General features: G+C 40.9%; 3 protein-coding genes across 5 annotated transcripts; 1 reads left to right on the top strand and 2 right to left on the bottom strand.

Moving 5' to 3' along the window:
• The first annotated feature begins 296 nt into the window (after positions 1–296).
• On the top strand, positions 297–11,166 carry atg4b (autophagy related 4B, cysteine peptidase). Of its 2 annotated transcripts, none has more exons than XM_005919769.3 (13): positions 297–421; positions 3,331–3,432; positions 3,554–3,625; positions 3,719–3,817; positions 3,921–4,022; positions 4,117–4,189; positions 5,549–5,628; positions 5,912–6,108; positions 7,222–7,300; positions 7,444–7,589; positions 8,074–8,130; positions 8,236–8,329; positions 8,671–11,166. In XM_005919769.3, the coding sequence occupies exons 1-13, from the start codon at positions 412–414 to the stop codon at positions 8,742–8,744; spliced, it is 1,185 nt and encodes a 394-aa protein (XP_005919831.1). In that variant the 5' UTR covers positions 297–411; the 3' UTR covers positions 8,745–11,166. The 2 variants fall into 2 exon arrangements, with proteins under 2 accessions (XP_005919831.1, XP_042072193.1); XM_042216259.1 differs by lacking the exon at positions 8,671–11,166 and adding an exon at positions 8,504–8,616 and having other exon boundaries at positions 8,236–8,426.
• dtymk (deoxythymidylate kinase (thymidylate kinase)) lies at positions 9,269–13,659 on the bottom strand. 2 transcript variants are annotated; one of them, XM_042216278.1, is made up of 5 exons: positions 13,199–13,659; positions 12,993–13,101; positions 11,583–11,592; positions 10,476–10,697; positions 9,269–9,595 (listed from the first exon to the last, which is right to left on the bottom strand). In XM_042216278.1, exons 1-5 carry the CDS (start codon positions 13,509–13,511, stop codon positions 9,470–9,472), a joined length of 780 nt encoding a protein of 259 aa, XP_042072212.1. In that variant the 5' UTR covers positions 13,512–13,659; the 3' UTR covers positions 9,269–9,469. The 2 variants fall into 2 exon arrangements, with proteins under 2 accessions (XP_042072212.1, XP_005919832.1); XM_005919770.3 differs by lacking the exon at positions 11,583–11,592 and adding an exon at positions 10,771–10,861 and having other exon boundaries at positions 10,476–10,673; positions 13,199–13,647.
• A 903-nt stretch (positions 13,660–14,562) lies between these two features.
• agxta (alanine--glyoxylate and serine--pyruvate aminotransferase a) lies at positions 14,563–18,661 on the bottom strand. The gene is made up of 11 exons (XM_014332856.2): positions 18,298–18,661; positions 17,968–18,160; positions 17,212–17,276; positions 17,020–17,120; positions 16,874–16,944; positions 16,701–16,785; positions 16,520–16,618; positions 16,359–16,428; positions 15,091–15,186; positions 14,865–14,993; positions 14,563–14,768 (listed from the first exon to the last, which is right to left on the bottom strand). The coding sequence occupies exons 1-11, from the start codon at positions 18,454–18,456 to the stop codon at positions 14,661–14,663; spliced, it is 1,176 nt and encodes a 391-aa protein (XP_014188342.1). The 5' UTR covers positions 18,457–18,661; the 3' UTR covers positions 14,563–14,660.
• Positions 18,662–18,924: the final 263 nt, after the last annotated feature.

Here is an 18,924-nt window from a genome sequence, read left to right on the forward strand (position 1 = left end):
CCTACACTCTTCTATTGATAACACTACTACTACAATTTTCATCATTTATAAGTCTATATTTTCTAACAGTTGGGTTTATTTTTTTAATTAGTTTCCATATAAACTTCTAAAGACCGTGTCTCTTCAGATGTTTTGACATTCAGTTGGTTATATACAGCAGGGAAATAAGGGTCTCTCCTGAACGCACCTTTGGTGTTTATTTGTGTACGTGAACGCACCATGAAAACGCTTTCCACGGGATGGATACGTCACGCACTCCCGATTGGTCTTAAAGCCGCCACGCCAGATTCGATTGGATATTGACAGAAACGTCCCGGCTGTTTCCGGATTCCGCAGCAGGTTTCTCTTCCCATTGGTCCAGCGTGTCCGAGTGCAGAGAACAACAAACAAGATCGGGTGAAGACCGTCGGGATGGATGCAGGTAAGCGAGATTTTACAGGAAAATATGATATTTTACTCCCTTAGCAATCTCGTTAGAAGTTATAATGACTACAGCATCACTCTTTAACACCTGGCCGTGGCACTTCTGCTCTTTCGCTTTGGGATCAGCGTCGCCAGCTGGCAGCCTGCCTCGGTGACGCTAGCTGCTAAAGTGATGACTAAAGCTAACTGCTAATTATCGTTAGCTTGCTGCTACTGTTGCTAAATCTGCGGGATTCCCGCTTTGACAACTTGTGGTGTCATCACAAAACATTTATTAAGGTGTCGTTTCTTGTGATGCCATATGTTGTTCTAAATAATTTGTCCTCTATACATCTTTGGACTTTTTAGCTAACGTTTTGTTACGCCCAAGATGAGCATCCCTGCTGATGCGCTGTCACCATCACATCGGTTATCAAGCTGCTGTTAGCCTGACTCTTGTTAGTTATGTGGGCAACACGTATTTTTAAAGCTCGGTGGGAATATTAAGGCATGTTAAGATATTTTCTAGTGTCTGATAACAGGTTTAATGGGAGTTTTATGCTGTTTTTAATAAGAACTCGATCATTTATTGATGTTTGTTACTGTTGTACTAAAGTTTATCTTGGCTTTGAGCGCAGTGTTTCCAGCTGCAGTGAGAAGCCTGAATCTAGCCTGTTATTGTGGTTGGACATTGACCATCCTCATCAAGTCTTTAGGGACAAAAATTAAATTTTATGTTTTTTTGTTATTCAGTTATTGAAAGTCCCTTAACAGTTCCTTGTATCTGCTCGTTTAATGTTTTTAGCTTTTAATGATAGAAACTCCCTCAGCAGCATTGTTAGCACTTGCTCCAAAATCACGCGGGTTAGGCAGAGAAATTTGTGCTCACTTATTATTAAACATCATGACCAAGTTTTATCTCTTGTGTTCAGGTAGTAACAGGTCGTTACTACCTTGTAACCCACTGTAGAACAAGTAGAGATATTTAAAATCCTTCATTGTATCAGCTATTAAATCCCTTAACGTTTGCAGTGGTCATTTAGAATAACTTCGTTTTATGATTGCTAATTTTTATACACATTTCTTTGTCAATCCATTATGTATTTTTTGTCCATCTTCTTCACTTTATTGCTATTTTGCAAGTAGGTTGTGTAGGTAAGTTGCAAATGAATTGCTTTTTTTGGATCAGTAAAAGTATCTGACTCTGAGTTTAAAGTAAGAGCATGGAGGAATCATTTTCAGGCTGATGGATGAGTGTTTTTCACTGACTCAAGTGGCATGGCCTTTCAAAATAAAGCCCTCTCAATATAAAAGTGACCTCTCCATACCGGTCTTTCAAATATTGATTGACTTGCTGGCTCCAACTTTGTTTCACATATAAAATGAAGCACCAGAGGCTTACAGGATCCAGATGGTACCTGCTCTTTGCTCCTAGCTCCCAGCAAGGCTGCTACTTCCAGAGTTTAATTCAGCTTCATACATTTTCTTGGTGGTTACTAGCTGCTCATGACTCAAAAGGCAGTTTTCTGGTTGTTTTAGAAGGGTGTGCTAGATTATGCTTAGATAGGCTGGTTCAGATTGGGGTTAACTAAACAGGAAAAAACTTAATTGAGAACAATTTTTTTAGGGAATTTCGCTGTGCGTGTTATGTAAGCAGTGAGCAATCGTAAGAAGCAAATAGACAGTCGTTAATCACATTAACCTGACACTAAACAAATACAGGTTATCCTGGTCTTGTGGCAGTGTTTTTCTTTCTTTCGACTGTTTCTTTTAGGAGTCCTCATGTTAGATAATCTACCTCCATCTCACACTATGTCTTCCATCCACTTCTGTCACACCAATCATCTCCATGTCCTCTCTCACTACATCCATAAATCACATCTTTTGTCTTCTTCCTTTTTTCAGCCTTCCATATCTTTTGCCCATATATCTGTTGTCTCTCAACTGCACATGTCAAAAACCTTCTCAGCCTTACTTTTAGACTTTTTCTCCAAACTGTGACATGTACGCTGCCCTTTTGATGTATGTGTTCCTAATCTCATCCATCCTGGTCACGCCCAATGAAAATCTAGCGTCTTCACATCTTCAGCTCTGCCACCTCCAGATCACCGGCCTGTTTTTTCATCAGTGCCACAGTCTCAAAACCATGCATCTCAGCAGGTCTCACTACCATCTTCTTAACCTTCCCTTTTGTTCTTTCTGCTACCCATTTGACATAAACCACTTCAGACACTTCTCCACCCACTCCGTCCTGCATGCACTCCCTTCACTTCTCTTGTGCACTGTCCATTGCTTTGGATTGCTGATCCTGTGCATGGCAGGCAGTCTGCAGAAGATTATATGTTGACTTAGAGAAGTTACTACAAACAAGAGGTTTTTTCCTGTAAAAATGGAGATTTTCCTTTCCGCTGTCACCAAGTGTTAAATCATAGTGGGTCGCCCGATTGCTGAGATTTTCTATGTTATTGTGTGGTCTTTACCTTACAGTTTCACGTGCCTTGAGGCAAGTGTTGTTGGGATTTAGGTGCTATATAAATTGAATTGAATGGTTTGGATATTAAGTGCTTAAAGGCAGGACACTGCAACAAATGTGAACACTTGATTTAATCAGTTTCTTAAAAGCCCCCAAATTTTTGTTCCTGGATGTGGTTTAGAGTCCACTCCAGCAACTAATGGATACTCCATCTGAACTCCCTGAGAGATAGGTTCATGTTTATCAGCTGCAATAAATGGCCTGTGATAATGCTGGTGATCACCTGACATTTATTGACAAGTCTGAATATGGTCCTCACTCACATGCACTGCACAGCAAGAGATAAACCACCTCAGCTGTCAGCGTGTAAGCTGCCCGAGTTGAGTTGTGAAAACAGCTTTATCTTCCCTCAGACTCCTCCTCCTTTTTTTTTTTTTTTTTTTTTTTTTTTGCAGCTACCTTGACATACGACACACTTCGATTTGTTGAGTTTGAAGATTTTCCCGAGACCTCGGAGCCTGTGTGGATCTTGGGCAAAGAATACAATGCACTCACAGGTGGGACTTGAATCTTCTCGCATGAAAATTTCAATACCTACGAAACACATCACAAAGTCAGCCACTCTGTTTTGTCATTATGATGTGGATATGTTGTAATATGCCGATGTCTGTATTGTAGAGAAAGATGAGATTTTATCAGATGTCACTTCACGGCTGTGGTTCACATACAGAAAAAACTTCCCACCGATTGGTCAGTTCTGGTCTTCATAACTTCTGTCACACGTTTCTAATGTGACCTCTGGCTATCAAAAGGAGTTATGGGTGACCCATGAATCTGTTACAGGGGGGACCGGACCAACATCAGACACGGGGTGGGGATGTATGTTACGGTGTGGCCAGATGATTCTGGGCGAGGCCTTGGTGTGCAGACATTTAGGAAGAGGTAAGGCGGACTTTATCTCTGCGTGGCACCAACAGCCCGTCTCCAGTGAATTGAAACGAGGCTTGTTTTTGACAGATTTCATAACTGACCTTTTTGTTTTCAGATTGGAGATGGGCCAAAGGCCAGAAACAAAGAGAGGAGTACATCAGTCTTCTCAACGCCTTCATCGACAAAAAAGACAGCTATTATTCCATCCATCAAATTGGTAAGTAGTGAGCTTCAAACCATTCCAGTTACACCAAGGCTTGAGTGAAAGACTTCACAGGAAATTCTTCTTCTGTTCTTATTAAATGCTGCAGCTCAAATGGGAGTTGGAGAGGGAAAGCCTATTGGCCAGTGGTATGGACCAAACACAGTTGCCCAGGTTCTAAAGTAAGTACAGGAAAGTACCACAAGGGTCCATTGTGGACTTCACGCAAACACACAAAGCCAAAATGAGCAAGAAATCCCCGCATTTTGAAAGCTAGAACAAAGGAATTACTGGCTCTGTGCTCTGTAAATTAAAGATTAAAGCTGTGCTGTGCAGCATTTTTGTGAGCAAACAACAGTTTTTGTGTTCAGCATTTCTCTTAAGCACACATTATTTGTGTCTTTAAGGCCTTAAACATTTTTAGTGCATTTCTGCTGCTCTCAAGTTTATGGGGTAATTGTTGACTTGCTACTTGTTGGTCTTTAATCCATTAGCATTTTCTGGACTATAGTTTTTCTGCTCATCGGTCAGCTATTTATTTTCATTTTTCAGACATTTATCACTACTGCAGGAAAATCGAAAAGAATCCTGGTAAGAACAGGAAAAAAAAAAGCTGAGTAAAAACCCCCAATGAAATATCCCACTCTGATATCACTTAGTGTGCAGCATACCAGTGTGGTATTTTTATTATTTGCAATTCAAATTCCTTTAAGTTGACTTTTATATGTAACACCAGCTAAAATAGTTCCTTACAATTAGTTCTAGACAAAAATACATTTTTCAGTATAAATAAAACATCTAAATTTAAATGTAAATTTTTTACTTTTTTTTTTTTACCCCCCCCCCCCCCATAGTTTTCTTACAGTGAATGGCAAGCTGCACATAAATACTAGCAGTCTCCCAATGGATGCTGATTGGTTGGTTAATCATTTCTAACATGAAGTACCCCTTTTGTGTACATTTTCCAAACAAATAAACATACTGCCGGTCACCAGGTCTACCCGTTGATGTCTGAACTTGACCTTGAGTTCAAGGTCACCAGTATTTGTACTGGTTTGAGATTTTTCATAGATGCACCTGCCTTTCAAAGTCCTACATCGACTTGTTTTGGAGATATCTCATTCACAACTTTGGTGTCCACGCCACTTGCCCAGCGGGGTGACGTCTATACCCCATAACCCTTTTATGTCTGAGGGGTAACTCATATGGATGTAAAAGAAAGCGCTGATTCGGATTGTCAAAAGTGTTGCTGTCAGGAGTTTGCTGCTAAAGTGAATTACGGTGCTGTGACATCACATATCGTCTCAGAATCGTATTTCACGCTAATCAAAACATAAAACACAAAAACGTTAGAAACACGGAACCACCATGTTTTGAAACTTGATGAAAAATTTCCTGTTTTCCCCATGAAATTTACACCTCCATCAGACTGGCTCACAAACCTCCCAGTGGACCAGGAAGTCCAGAGGGTGGGCAGTTCTCTAGTGTTTTGGAGCGCTGGGGTAAAATTAAAACGTGTGACTGTGCTGTTTTGCTTTCAGGAAGCTGGCGGTGTTTGATACGTGGAGCAAAGTAGTTGTACACGTGGCGATGGACAACACTGTAGTCATCGAGGAGATCAGTGAGTGCAGCTGTGTTGCAACTGTGGACTGTTTACACAGTTCCTGTTTGACCAAATCTAACAGTTTCTGTGTGTAAACATCTACAGATTGATATGAGTCTCTGCAAAGAAATCAAGTTCATCCAAAGACAGAGTTATGCTGCTACTTAATTTACCAGTAGCAGCATAACTCTACACAGACCTAATTTGTATCTGGTGTAGTTTTCCTTCACTGTATTGTACTGGCAGCATGGTCGACAGTAATCTGAGTAATTTTCTGGTTTTTGTGATCATTTTTCTGTAGAGCGCCTTTGCATGCCCTGGCTGGATGCTGCAGGAGCCTATGGAGAATCGGAGGGAGTTGGGGAGCTTAATGGATGCCTGGAGGGAGCGTGTGCCATGGCTGAGGAGGAGACAGCGCTCTGGAGACCTCTGGTACTGCTCATCCCCCTCAGGCTGGGCCTGAGCGATATAAATGATGCCTACATTGATACCCTCAAGGTAAGAAACTAGCATGTACAGCATAATGACACAATTCTGTGAGTAGTTATGGCCACTGTATCATGAAAAATGAGCACTGTCAGTGCAGATGTGATTTGCAAAATGGGGAAAAATGACAGATAACCACAAAGAAATGACATAATGACGAACTGTAGAATGTGAGGCATTTAGAAATCAGAAATCCAATACTGTTAAGGAGAATCACACATGAAGGAAGTAGCAGCGTAGAGACCTTAGAAATCAATGACACTGAGCCCAGACTACAGCTGATATAACTGTTGGTGAATTAAAGTGGGCTCAGGCAAAACTATTCTAAACTACAAAATGACAACCAACGAGAGCAAATGATACAGTTGACTGACACGCAACAGCTTAGTACACACATTTACAGACGGTTACCTAGGCAACTGGAGCCTGGAGCAAGTGTGACCAACCACCAGTCAGAAAGTCATGCACGATGAGCAAAATGCTCTGTCTTTGGATGCTCTTTTATGTTAGTGACCAGGAAAATAACTATTTAAAAGTTACCACAGTCTGAGCATGTAGTGTCCTCGGCTTTTCAGTCAGATAATGGATGTAGTCTCCGTGTGCCTGACTTTTATCCGTACTAAAATTCTAAAAGGGTTGTGGGTAGTGCAGATGCCTGTTTGGGAACAAGATAAATAATTCATCAGCAGTGCCAAGATACAAAAGTATTCAAAAGCAGCTTCTGCTAATTTAAATCTCTATCCACTTCCAGAATTACAAGTCACTTCAACAGATTCAATAATCTCAGTGCTGTAGAATTTATGTACGGCCTCCCACTGCCCGCTTCTCAATCCCAGCGTCTAACACATGGAGTAAAAAGCACATCTCTGTTCAGCTGAAACGGAAATAAAAAGCTTCATTATTAATTTAATGACCCCTCATGACTGACAGCATTATGGGATCAACAATGCAAGAACGGTACCTGAATAAAACTCCTGTTAAGTTATCATAGATTTTAATTTAGGGAAAGGGATTTTAAGGAGACATTCAGTGCCAGCATGGTGTGTATATATATATATATATATATATATAAGCCAAATTCAGCCACAGCTGGGGTGAGATAAACCCTCTTGTCTCTTTTCACAGCAATGCTTCATGCTGCCTCAGTCCCTTGGTGTTATTGGGGGAAAACCCAACAGTGCCCATTACTTCATTGGTTATGTCGGTATGTCTAGTCTCTGTGTTTGTGAAATAAACTGTGCATTCTAAACAGCTCATGTTCATCATGTGATTCTTTTTTTTCCTTCTCTTCTTAAACACCTTCATTAAGTTACCCGCTTGGGTCTGAACACGTGTTTTTGTCCCCAGGAGAAGAACTCATCTATTTAGACCCACACACCACACAGCCTGCAGTGGAGCCGTCTGAAGACAGTCAGGTCCCCGATGAGACGTACCACTGCCAGCACCCACCCTGTCGCATGCACATCTGTGAACTGGACCCATCCATCGCAGCGGTAGGACTGCCAGGGAGAGTTTGACAGTGCAGAGCTCTTAGAACAGTCTTCGTCTCTTAGACCAGCAGTCCCCAACCTTTTTTTGCGCCACGGAGCAGTTTATGTCTGACAGTATTTTCCTCCGTACAGTAAAGAGGATAATAAAGGGGAAAACAGATTACCCACTAACTAAAGAAAAAGATCCATAGCTGAACCTTCCATTAGGTTAACAAATGTTAACAGATCTCATCCCAAGTTTGTCCAGCATTTGTTGGAAAGTATGAAAGAGCCTGATAAGGCAGTGGAGGCATGTAAAGAGCTAGTGGAATAACGATGGGCTTGGAAAAAATGTCATCCTGTGTCCAGATGCTGCCAAAGACCTTTCAGAAGTGCCTCCGGCTGATACAACAATCAACAGAACAACATATCGGATGACACACAGGCTGTTGTGTGCAGATATGAATATTAATAGTTAGACATAAATGTGTTTTCTGTGCTCTTCCAGGGTTTCTTCTGCAGAACAGAGGATGAGTTTGATGACTGGTGTATGCGCATAAGAAGGGTGTGTCTCTCTCTGTCTGTAACATAAATTTTTGTTTATTACAACTTAATAAAGGCATCGCTGTGTTTTTGGAATATCGCAAAAATAATTGTCCTTGTCTTGTAGCTGTCCTGCAACAGAGGGACCCTGCCTATGTTCGAACTCGTAGACAGCCAGCCCTCTCATATGGTCAGCGTGGACACCCTTAACCTTACTCCTGGTAAATATACTGCAAATTATTTTCTTAAATATGCTAAAAACGAATTCAACTCTGTGAGGGGAGTGTTGTAGCTACTCTTTAGCTCTTTCTTTTGGGAGGAAAAAACGTTTTGGTAAGAAAAGACCCCCCCCCCCAAACAAAAAATGTTTTTTTTTTACCCCCCCTTAAGAGGGGGGCCAGTGGCAATAATGCTACACTGATTGGTCGTAAAGCTCACCAAACAAGAAAATGCATGACAGCAAGGAAGATGTGTGAATCCCCCCTAAAGATAAATAAAACACTGTTTCTGATGTCTTAACTCACAGAGTTAATAAACATTAATTTAAAATTTTCCTTTGCAGATTTCTCAGACTCAGACAGGTTGGAGCGATTCTTCGATTCAGAGGACGAGGAATTTGAAATCCTTTCCCTGTGACGAAAATAACGAACAATGATTTGCTGTTCTCGATGGCGGACGGAAGATTCACCGTGTCTTCTCTGAATCAGAAGGGAAGCCTGAGTGAAGGAACGTGAACTGGAAAACTCTTGAGCCAGTCCAGCTCCAGTGGTGTAGTCAGTGTGTGGCACACAGCCTCCGAATGCTCCATCATTGAGACTGCCTGAGGGAGGGGAGGGAAGGGGTGTGGAGGGGAGCTGTAGCAGGAGCTCAGGATAAATTCTGTATGCACATCTTCACATACACGTGTTTCCATTTAAGTCTTAACACTTTTAAATGTTTCTTCTGAAGTGATATGGTGCCTTTCCCTGACTCCATTAGTAAAATTGCCATAACAGTTTTATGTTGTGTAGAAACACGGTGCGGTCATGATGCCCACGGCTTACGCGGTTTGTCACTAATAACTGACGTCTGTAACAGCCTGTAACGAAACCAAATTTAGTCAAATCTGAAGACAAGTTGTCTTAGTTGTATCCTCGCCAAGTCTGATACATATACACTCATCCATTGGAAGATTATTTATTTAATCAAAGCAGTATATAGGCAGGTGACAGAACAATAGTTATGTAAAAGAATGAAAAAAGCAAAAATAAAAAGAGCTGAATTTCAATTTGTATAGCTCTCTTGACTTGTACAAGTGTGGGACGTAATATTTTACTCAAGTAAACGTGTGGGATGAAGTTTGTGGGGTGCAGGAGAGGACTTCAGTTTTTAAGAGTTTCACTCCAGAGCTCTCCGAGCGGCAGGTTCTGTGCTTTGTTGATGGCATTGAGGCTGTGGGCTGTGATGTCTTTGTGAACATTTTCAATATTCTGTGCTGCATCGATCACCTGAGGAAGAAAATTTCGATAATTAGAACAAATCGGCGACTTTAGTCTTTTTCCAGATAGTTTAACGTTAATAAGATGCAACGAAGAGACTGTGGAGGTGCTTTCACACAGGAGGCAGCATTGGAGTGCTTGCAGACACCGCTGCCACAGTTCAGCAAATATAAACTTGGACTGCCCTAAAGTAGAAGGAAGACATCCAGCAGACAGAGTGGAAAAGTTCATATCAGAACCACAGGAGGAAAAGACTTCCTTGGAAACGGGTTTCTATCCAAATAGATGCAGCTGTGGAGTTTAACAGTGGTGAAGCTTTGCCTGTTTAGCTCTTTGCTCTGCAGCTCGCTGATTCTAGTAGTGAGCACAGCTCGGTGCATGATACATCCTGTGTGAAAGCCCCATAAGAGAACCTCGGACTGCTTTCATAACTTTGTAAAAATGAAAACTATCCAAGAATTCACATTCTGAATTCTTATTTCTAGAACAATAAATAACACTAGGCCCAAGATAAAGTAAGATAAAGCATACTCTCATTGTTCACAGTATTTATTCACTTCAGTCATTGCAGTGCAAGTCAAGCTTTATACTGCTCTCACCAACACCTGTCAGTGTGGAGTGGACCTGATGAAGACAGGTGGAGTAAAATAACCCTGGAGGTGGTAACATGATACATTACTGTATGTGATGGCACAGACTGATCAGGAAAAAGAAGCCAGTGCAACTATAAAGACATGAAGAAAAGCTGTTGGTGTCGCAGGCACGAAATAGAGTTTAGGCGGTGCTTTGCAGCTGACAGGTGGCACCTGATCACACAGATATCGGCCCGATGCATCCCCATTTTAAACATCCTGTCGGAATAAATCTTCCATTCAGGCTTCCTTCATACCTGCCAGTTTACTGTCTGATCCTTCATCAGCTGTTCAAACCGCTGTTGCACTGTTCTTTGGAAGACGCTCGTCTCGTATCTCTCTTGCCCAAACTGTCCTCTGAGAGCAGCCTCGGCCGGGTTCAGCTGCAGAAACATTACGAGGTCTGGCTTTGGCAGTCCCACATCAGGCTGCATGCACCAGTCCAGGCGGAAGCCCTGAAGAAGACAAAAAACCTCCATCTGTCACGCTCAACTGCATGTTGCAATACCGAACTGATGGATGGAGTTTGAAAAGCAGAATAAATGCACTTACCGGCTTAGCGCTGGTGAAAGCAACTCCAGAGAAAGCATACCTGTCTACAACCAGAGTGATGCCTTGCTCCAGCTTCTTCTTCATTAAAGGCCTGTGGATTAGAATCTGTTAGGCTGTGTAAAGACTTAAAGGAAATGAAACAAAAATGTCAGCACATTTGATACAACCAGCAGTGTTTGCTGTCGTGTTTGCCAATCAGTCCATTTGCACTTAAAAAACTGGAGAAGGAACCAATGCAAATAAAAATTTTAAAAAAAGCGTGAAACTGAACTCACCACTATGCACTTTTAAGGACCTGTGATTTATAACATTCATAGCATGAAGTAAAAAAAAAATGAACATGGCTTATCTAATTGTACTAAACTTGCTGTAAAAAAATAAATCAGCTGATTCTGAGGTGGGAAGCACTAACTGATTTTTTTCATAGAATGACTTTACTTTTTAGGAAACCTTAAAAACGTGATATTGATTTAGGAAATATTTAGTTGTGCATCAATAAACAGCTAGTCCTTTCAGCCATAAGGCTCAAAGCCTGTGTTACAGGGTCTCAAACCATTTTAATTCACGTGCCACAGGCAGCCCAGTTTGATCTCAAGAGGATCAAACTGCTACAATTATCTGCAAATCATGACTTTGATTTTTTTTTTTTCATTATAAAAAATAAATAAATTCACACGTAATAAGCTATTGATTCATAAAATTCACAATGAACTTTCTGGGGTGTCCTATAAAAACTAACATCTGAGTTTTTCTTCACAAAAAAAAAAAAATGCTACTGAAATAAATTAAACAAAGCCATCAATACAAATCACTGGGTTTCTGCTTTGTTAGCGTTTTGCTCAGAATTTGTCCCTTCATTTTTTAAAAAGAAAGACAAGATCAGAAATCTTTGCTCCGTCTTCATCCACCCGTTTGTCTGCTTTAGGTTTTACACCTGACATTAAAACACTCGTCCAGCTGCTGATCACACTGTTGGGTTTTATTAGCCTGGTGTCTCCAGTTGAGCCAGACCATTAGTGTTTAGGCAAAGACATTTTGTTTTACACATATGCAGGTGTTACATTCTGTAAAATGCATTATATATGATTAAAATAATTTAACTGCAATAAGTATACACCTTTCATTACACCTTTGATTTTATGTAGTGTATAGCCTATATAATAAAAATTAATGTAGCCCAATAACTATAAAAACCAGAAAGCTACAGAACATGGGGCGGTTCATTTACAATCACAAGTCTAACTTACGTTTCATAGTCATTTTTATATCAGAAATAATCTGATTGTTTTGTGCTTGAATGTAAACAAAATGCCAGAAATCTGCACTGTCATCAACACATTTATCACCAAACATTTAAACCTAATATTTCATGTTTTATTAGGTTAACCCTCTGGGGTCCAGGGTATAACTGCCATTTTTTAATAACAGCTTGATCTTCTTTTGCCTTGCTTAGTTTGGTATCATTATTTTCAGCACAACCTCACATGTCTGAATTTACAGTTATTTTTTCATTGCTATACTGTAATAATACATGTAATCTGAAATCACAAAAAAATATGAAATCAGAGTCAGCAAAAGTTTATTTTTTACTGTAAAAACCACAAACATGTTTAGTTAATTATTTTCATAACTTGAAATGCAAATTAAATTGTACATTTTAAAAACCTATGCACAAATTTTGTAAACAAAGACATTTACAGAACAATCAGATGCCACACAAATTGATTGTGCCAGTGAAGTAGTCTGTCTGCCACAAAACACCACAGGCCTGCAGGCCTGACAATATGCAGTATATTCAGTTTTAGAATTTATATTCAGTGTTAATTGTAGCTAGGCTCAAGGTGTTAATGCTAGCTTCTTTTAATAAACAACACTGTCATATGCAAATTTGAGGTGGCAAGAGAATATTATAGGGTGGCACCCCTGTAGATCCGCCCCTGTTTAAGACTGCATGAAGTAAAGCTAAAGCACTGAAAAGTCCAAACATGGACTGCTTCCCATTTTCTCTGTATCATTCCTACTGTAGTGCCTGTCATCAGAGTAACTTGGGAACGTGTCACTTCCTACATGTTAGCTCGAGGATCAGTCCACTGACACTGATTTGCAGCCAATAGGAAGCCGACCTCAGGAGACCTGATTAAAGGTACTGAACACACCTGAGATTTTCTTTCCGCACAGATTTTCATTGGCACATATGTTCACACTAACGTAGAGAGTCTTACACCATCTCCCAGCGGTTTGCAGAGAACAACAAGTGCACCGTGTGGTCCTCCAAATCACTCTTGTTCTCCAGGTAAGCCCCAATCAGCTGTCCGATCGTCGTGGTCCTGTCTGCATGAAGAAAACCGCCCCGGGACAACACGTCAGACACGTCAAAGCCAGAGGAGAACTTTAAGCTCCTTCGGTGAAAAACGGAAAGCATTCTCACCGGGGAATCTCATCATCTCAGCCGGCCTGCCGCTCTGCTGCAGAGCTTGAACCAGCTTGCTGCACTGCGTGGTCTTCCCGGCCCTGTCCACCCCCTCCAGCACGATGAGCGCTCCTCTCTTACCCGCCATCTCCGACCACTGTCCGTCAGTGCTGCGGTGAACGTTGCAGAAACCACGAACAAACTGAAGCCAAGCCCTAGAAACAGACCTGTGCCCTATCACCATTTGCCGCCTTTTCCTAAAACAAAACGTCAACAAGGAAACACAATGACGCACTTCCTGTTTCACTTCGTCACGTTTCAGCCAGCCCATTAGCTCTCCGACTGCTGCCCTCTACTGTTTACCCATCATCCCCCTTCACAGATCATTTAGATTTTGCCTACAACACCGTGTAAATACTCCGTCAGTCTGTTTGAATTAGAATATCCAAGAAAAGCAAAAATGCAGGAAATAAAACTCCTACAACTGCTCCAATATCTATGGAAAACTGCTCTCTACTTCCTTGGCTGTACTTAGAACTTCATACACTTAATCACAAGCAACAGTTATGCTGAATAAAACATGTTTTATTAGCACAGGGCAATTTACTGGCTGATTCACCTGTGAGTGTGCAGTGTCCCGAAGTTCGCTCTCAGATTGAACCCCTCCCCCCTGTCAAGTCTGTCAATTCAATGTCATCAGAAAATCTCAACAAATCACAACAGCAATCTCCTTGAGATGCTTCATATTAGAGATTGATTTATATAAGGTAATAATACGGCGAAATAAGATGACAACCCCTTCTATAAGAGTTGGCGTTGACTCTCCAGGTATCTGATAGTCTGGATGTCGCTTTAAAAGATATTCCCAGATTTGGTGTTTTGATAATGGTGGTGGATAGCAAATAGACACAAAATGTCCCATAACTGTTTAGTTGTTTTTTAGAGCTGGAAGTCATAAAGACTATATATTTTTATTGTTTGCTATCCCTTTTTTGTCCCTTTGTGTCCGGTGGCACCCTGGAAGGGAACACTCCCATCAGGATGAAGGTGATCACTTAAAACTAATTCCAGCTAAATACCCACAGGTCCTGTAAAAGGTGATATTCAACACCTTTCTTTTTCTGATAGTATGGAGGGAAATAATCTGTTTCACTCCCTTTGACACGATGAATGAAATTAATCATTAATTCTTAGTTAAATAATTAGATAGATATATATATTTATTAAATTATAGCCTATTGATACGTTGGTTTGTTCTGTGAATGAACACAGCAAAAACAAAAGACCATAAAGCAGATGGGAGGGGGTGGAATAGGTTGTTTCCCATTAACAGAGACTGTCATGACAAGTTGCTGTATTGTTAAAAATGTACTTAACTGCAATTTATGTATGTATTTAACTTTAATATTTAACTGCATAACCACATGAGCACCAGATTTCATCCTTATGGGAAAATGATCTTTACAGCATTAGACACGTGTTACACTTTGCTCTTGTGACAGTGTTTCAGAGCATCTTTCAGTGCTGCCAGCACCATGTCGACGTTCTCCCTGCTGCTGTTACATCCCATCAGTCCCACGCGGAGCACCTGGAAAACGACAAAAACATCCAATGTAAAACACACAGGCAGGAACGAATGTGTTTGGATGATGCATATTGGCACTCGATCATCATTTTCTCCTACCAAACCAACTGATGGTCCAAGCCCCCCAGAAATCTCCAGATTGTGTGTTTTCATTATGTAGCTTGTGATCTCTTTCCAGTCATATCCATAAGGAGCAACAATTGTAGTGACTGTTGGTAGCCTCAGACGCTGTAACAAACAGCTCATTATTTAATCTTATATAAGAAAGAGCTGCAAGCTTGATGTAAATTCCCATACAGATTATTATGATTATTCTAAAACTTACCTTTTCTTTGACAAAAAGCTTGAGGCCCATGCTCTCCAGGCCAGCATGGAAATATTCGGCTACCTTCAGATGTCGTTCCCATGAATTCTCCAAACCCTTAAAAAAATTGAATTATAGAATTAAAGCTAAAAAATTCACAGACAATTCGCAGACACTAGGGAGCTGCAAGTCCTTTACTCATCAACCATATCTCAATTTTCAGAGTACTGATCACAAAAGTGTGCTCTACAGCTGTGCTGTGAAGCTGCATGTTCAGCTAAATTCTAATGCTGGATGACATGAATATTTAACAGGTGAAAGTGTTTCATGTTCACTCTTAGAGTAGTGTGTTAGCACTTTTCATATTAGCATCAGGCACACAATACCAAGTCTGGTGGGAATGTCACGTTGTTGGTATTCCAATCAAAGCAGTGGATAAATTAAATTTTGGCCTGATAACTGTTGGAGACTATAGAAATATAACGATCCTAAAGTTGGTAGGATTAATTCTCTGAACATGATCATCAGTACAAGGCTGAAATATTTTAGCCTGCACAAAAGCCAAACATTTGTTCACTCATTAATTAATTATCTATTAATGAATTCATACACTACCGTGTGGCTGTTTTGACAAATTGCCCCTGACATCAACACTCTTGGGATCACTTAACCAAGTAAACCCCTCCACCATGGATCTAGAAAGCTGTGGTGGTTTGGGCATCTAACTACAAAAGCCATTTCCCTCTCCTCACCTGAGGAGGTGGCTGAGGGCTGTCTGATCATACCTGCTTAGACTCCTGTCCTGCAACTCAGACTGAGATAAGCAGGATAATAGATATTTTTCCCCCTCTATGGGATTCCCAAGACAGTTACTGAACCACATAGGATCCAGCTGCTTAACTGGAGCTTAACTGTATGGGCCATAAGAAGTACTCAACTGGTGGGAGGTGTCTGCAGATTTCCTCAACAAACTGAGTTCTGCATCTGCAAAGTTCTGACTGCTGCAGCTGGACTAATTATTCTCTCTTTTTTGATTCAAGAAAAGTGATGGGGTCTATATTTCACATTCACTCTGCAACTCATCTGTTTAATAAAAGTCAGGATTTTAATTGAAAATGTGACATTTCCTTAGTGACACCAAATGTTTTAGCTGCAGTGCTTTTATCTCAGGTTTCCACAAAGGAGATACGCTCTGTTTCCATTACTGTATTCTGTGCTTCATTAGTTAATTGCATAAAATGTTAAAACTGCAGGCTCATGAACCCTTTTAATTGCTAGACATGTCTCACCTCTTCAACAAGGACAGACAAACTTTCCCTCAGAGAGTAAAAAGCAGTGACAGGACCTGTGTGGTGATATCTATGAAAAGAGACAAAGCAATACCAAATGATCTTAGTAATAGGTTAAAAGTGAGCCTGAAACACGGTCCAGTCTGCAGAGAAAGTCTTACACTCTTGATGGCTTTCCATCACATCCCCAGTAGTTTGCCAGCCAACTCAAATCCAAGTAAAATGACACAGGCTTTGTCCTTCGGCTGAAGATTTTTTGGCTGTGGATAAATTTACCTTTAAATACTTATGGTACCCTATTATTCTGAATGAATAAAAATGATAAAAATGTGCAGTTCTTACCATGCTCTCTCACTGAAGGAAATCGGTGCTGTACCTGGTGGGGCATTCAGAACCTTTTGGGAGCCTGTATACAGGATATCTATCTCTAAAAGTACAAACATCGACAGAAAAATCCACATATATTATTTCATAAAATAAAGACTGGAAACATCTGGCAGGATTTTTCAGTGCACCTTGCTGGTCCATGTAAACAGGGGCTCCTCCAATTGATGCCACAGAGTCAACAAGAAACAGGCAGTTATACCTGCAAGCAAATCACAAAACACCTATATCATCTGTCTAGCTGCAGATGTGGTGATGGCAAAGTGCTGTGTCTTACTTATGGCACAGCTGTCCGATGCCATCTAAAGGATGCAAGACTCCCGTAGAAGATTCTCCGTGTGCCACAAAGAGCAGCGCAGGTCTGTGTTTGGATAAAGCCTGCGGTGAGATAACAGTGTGATTACACAAGTGGCAGCAGTGACAGAAATGATTAAAGTAGCCTGATAACTGCAGCATCAGGAAACAATACCTTTTCCATCTCTTCAATAGTGAAGCAGCCACCAGGAGGAGCCACTATAGTGTTTACTCTCGCACCTGCAGGTTTGATACACATGCGTTTTTCTTTATTAACTGTTTTTTTAATTACACCAATGAAAGCCACCTTAAAAAGACAGCAGCAGTAATCTGTATTTTTATCATCAAATCCTGTGGAAAGACCTATGGGAGATTATTTAATTATGTTCCACAATGCTCCGTTATTTTCCTAAAAGTCAGTATAATGCACTGCCTGACATGTTCGTTACTGTGGACATGCTGCAAATACTAGAGCAGCTAATGAGTATTCACCATAGACTGCATATATGGCTCATGGTTCCCTTATTGTATGACCTCAGTAAAAACCTTTCTCAGGAGATTATAGGTTCAGCTGCTAGCACAACATTAAGTTAATGTTTTAAACAGCTATGATGGCGTCTGTGAAAATGTTCAGCTTGACTTGCAGTGTGCTTTGGTGTCATGCATGTTGTGCCTGTCACAATTTGTGTAACCTGGAACTCACACAATGGCCCGGGTGGAGGCACAGTTGCGTGAGAGAGACAGTTTCTTAGGCGATTTCAGAGATTAGCAGATGGCACACATCAACTTTGCCGTACATTTGGAAAAGGCGTGAAAGTATTCCACAGCAAAAGCTCTTTTTGAACAGTGCCCATCTGTTGTAGGAAATTATATTTTTGAATTTGGTTATCTTCCAGGATTTGTTAGGTACAAATGATACAATGAGCCTTACCTATCCTCTCTGCCATCTCAGCTGCTCTCTCCCCCCAGATTCCATTCACAGCTACAAGCACGCTTTCCCCGGGCTCCACTGCATTGAAGATGGCGCACTCCATAGCACTGTGGCCGGTGCCACTCACAGCTAGAGTCATTTTGTTTTGAGTCTGGAACATATACTGGATCCCACTCTTGATGTCGTTCATTATCTGTAATTGAAAAAGGGCCGAGTTTGGTGAAACGAGTAGCGATCTGATGTTAGAACCATTCCCAATCTTTGTCTAGCACAGACAGCATGCAACCCAAATATAGATCCTAGTCATTGGTGTTAAACCTCTGAAGTTACCTCGAATATCTCTGGATGCATGTGTCCAATGACAGGGTTAGCACCGGCCTCCAAGATCCGTGAAGGGACGTTTGAAGGTCCCGGTCCAAACATGTGACGATAGGGAACAGTCAGAGGTTTCTGCAGGCATTTTGGTGGCGGTACAGAGATGGACGACATGTTCCCAGCAGTGTAACAAGCAAAACAAAACCGCAAAGAGCCGTGGAACCAGAGAAACCACACCTCAGCTTAACACACCTCTCTTTCTGACCAGTGAGCATCACAGGTCAGAAGACCATCATAACATGTTCTGCTTTTATCTTTCTCTTCTTATGTCAACACTTGTTGGTCTCTCTGCGTAATGAGCTCATGTAGTTTGATGTGTTCTCATTTTTCAAGATAAGCAAGTGATCCTGCATGTCCCGAGATGTTAATCATTGACCACCAACTGAGTCTCAGGTTTAACTATTAAACTGCAGTGTTCCTAAAACATTAACAGAGTTTGTTTGCTAAAAAAAAATTCACTTTGTAAGATGATATTTTAAATGCATTAATGAACCTTAATGAAATCTATTACATCTCGGGTCATTAAGAACCCAACAATTCTCTCATAAGGAAATAGTTGATGAGGAGAAACTCATTTTTACC

This window comes from Haplochromis burtoni, unplaced genomic scaffold, assembly GCF_018398535.1.
Source record: "Haplochromis burtoni strain Fernald_Lab_line unplaced genomic scaffold, NCSU_Asbu1 Contig_13, whole genome shotgun sequence".
NCBI classification, from domain to species: Eukaryota; Metazoa; Chordata; class Actinopteri; order Cichliformes; family Cichlidae; genus Haplochromis; species Haplochromis burtoni.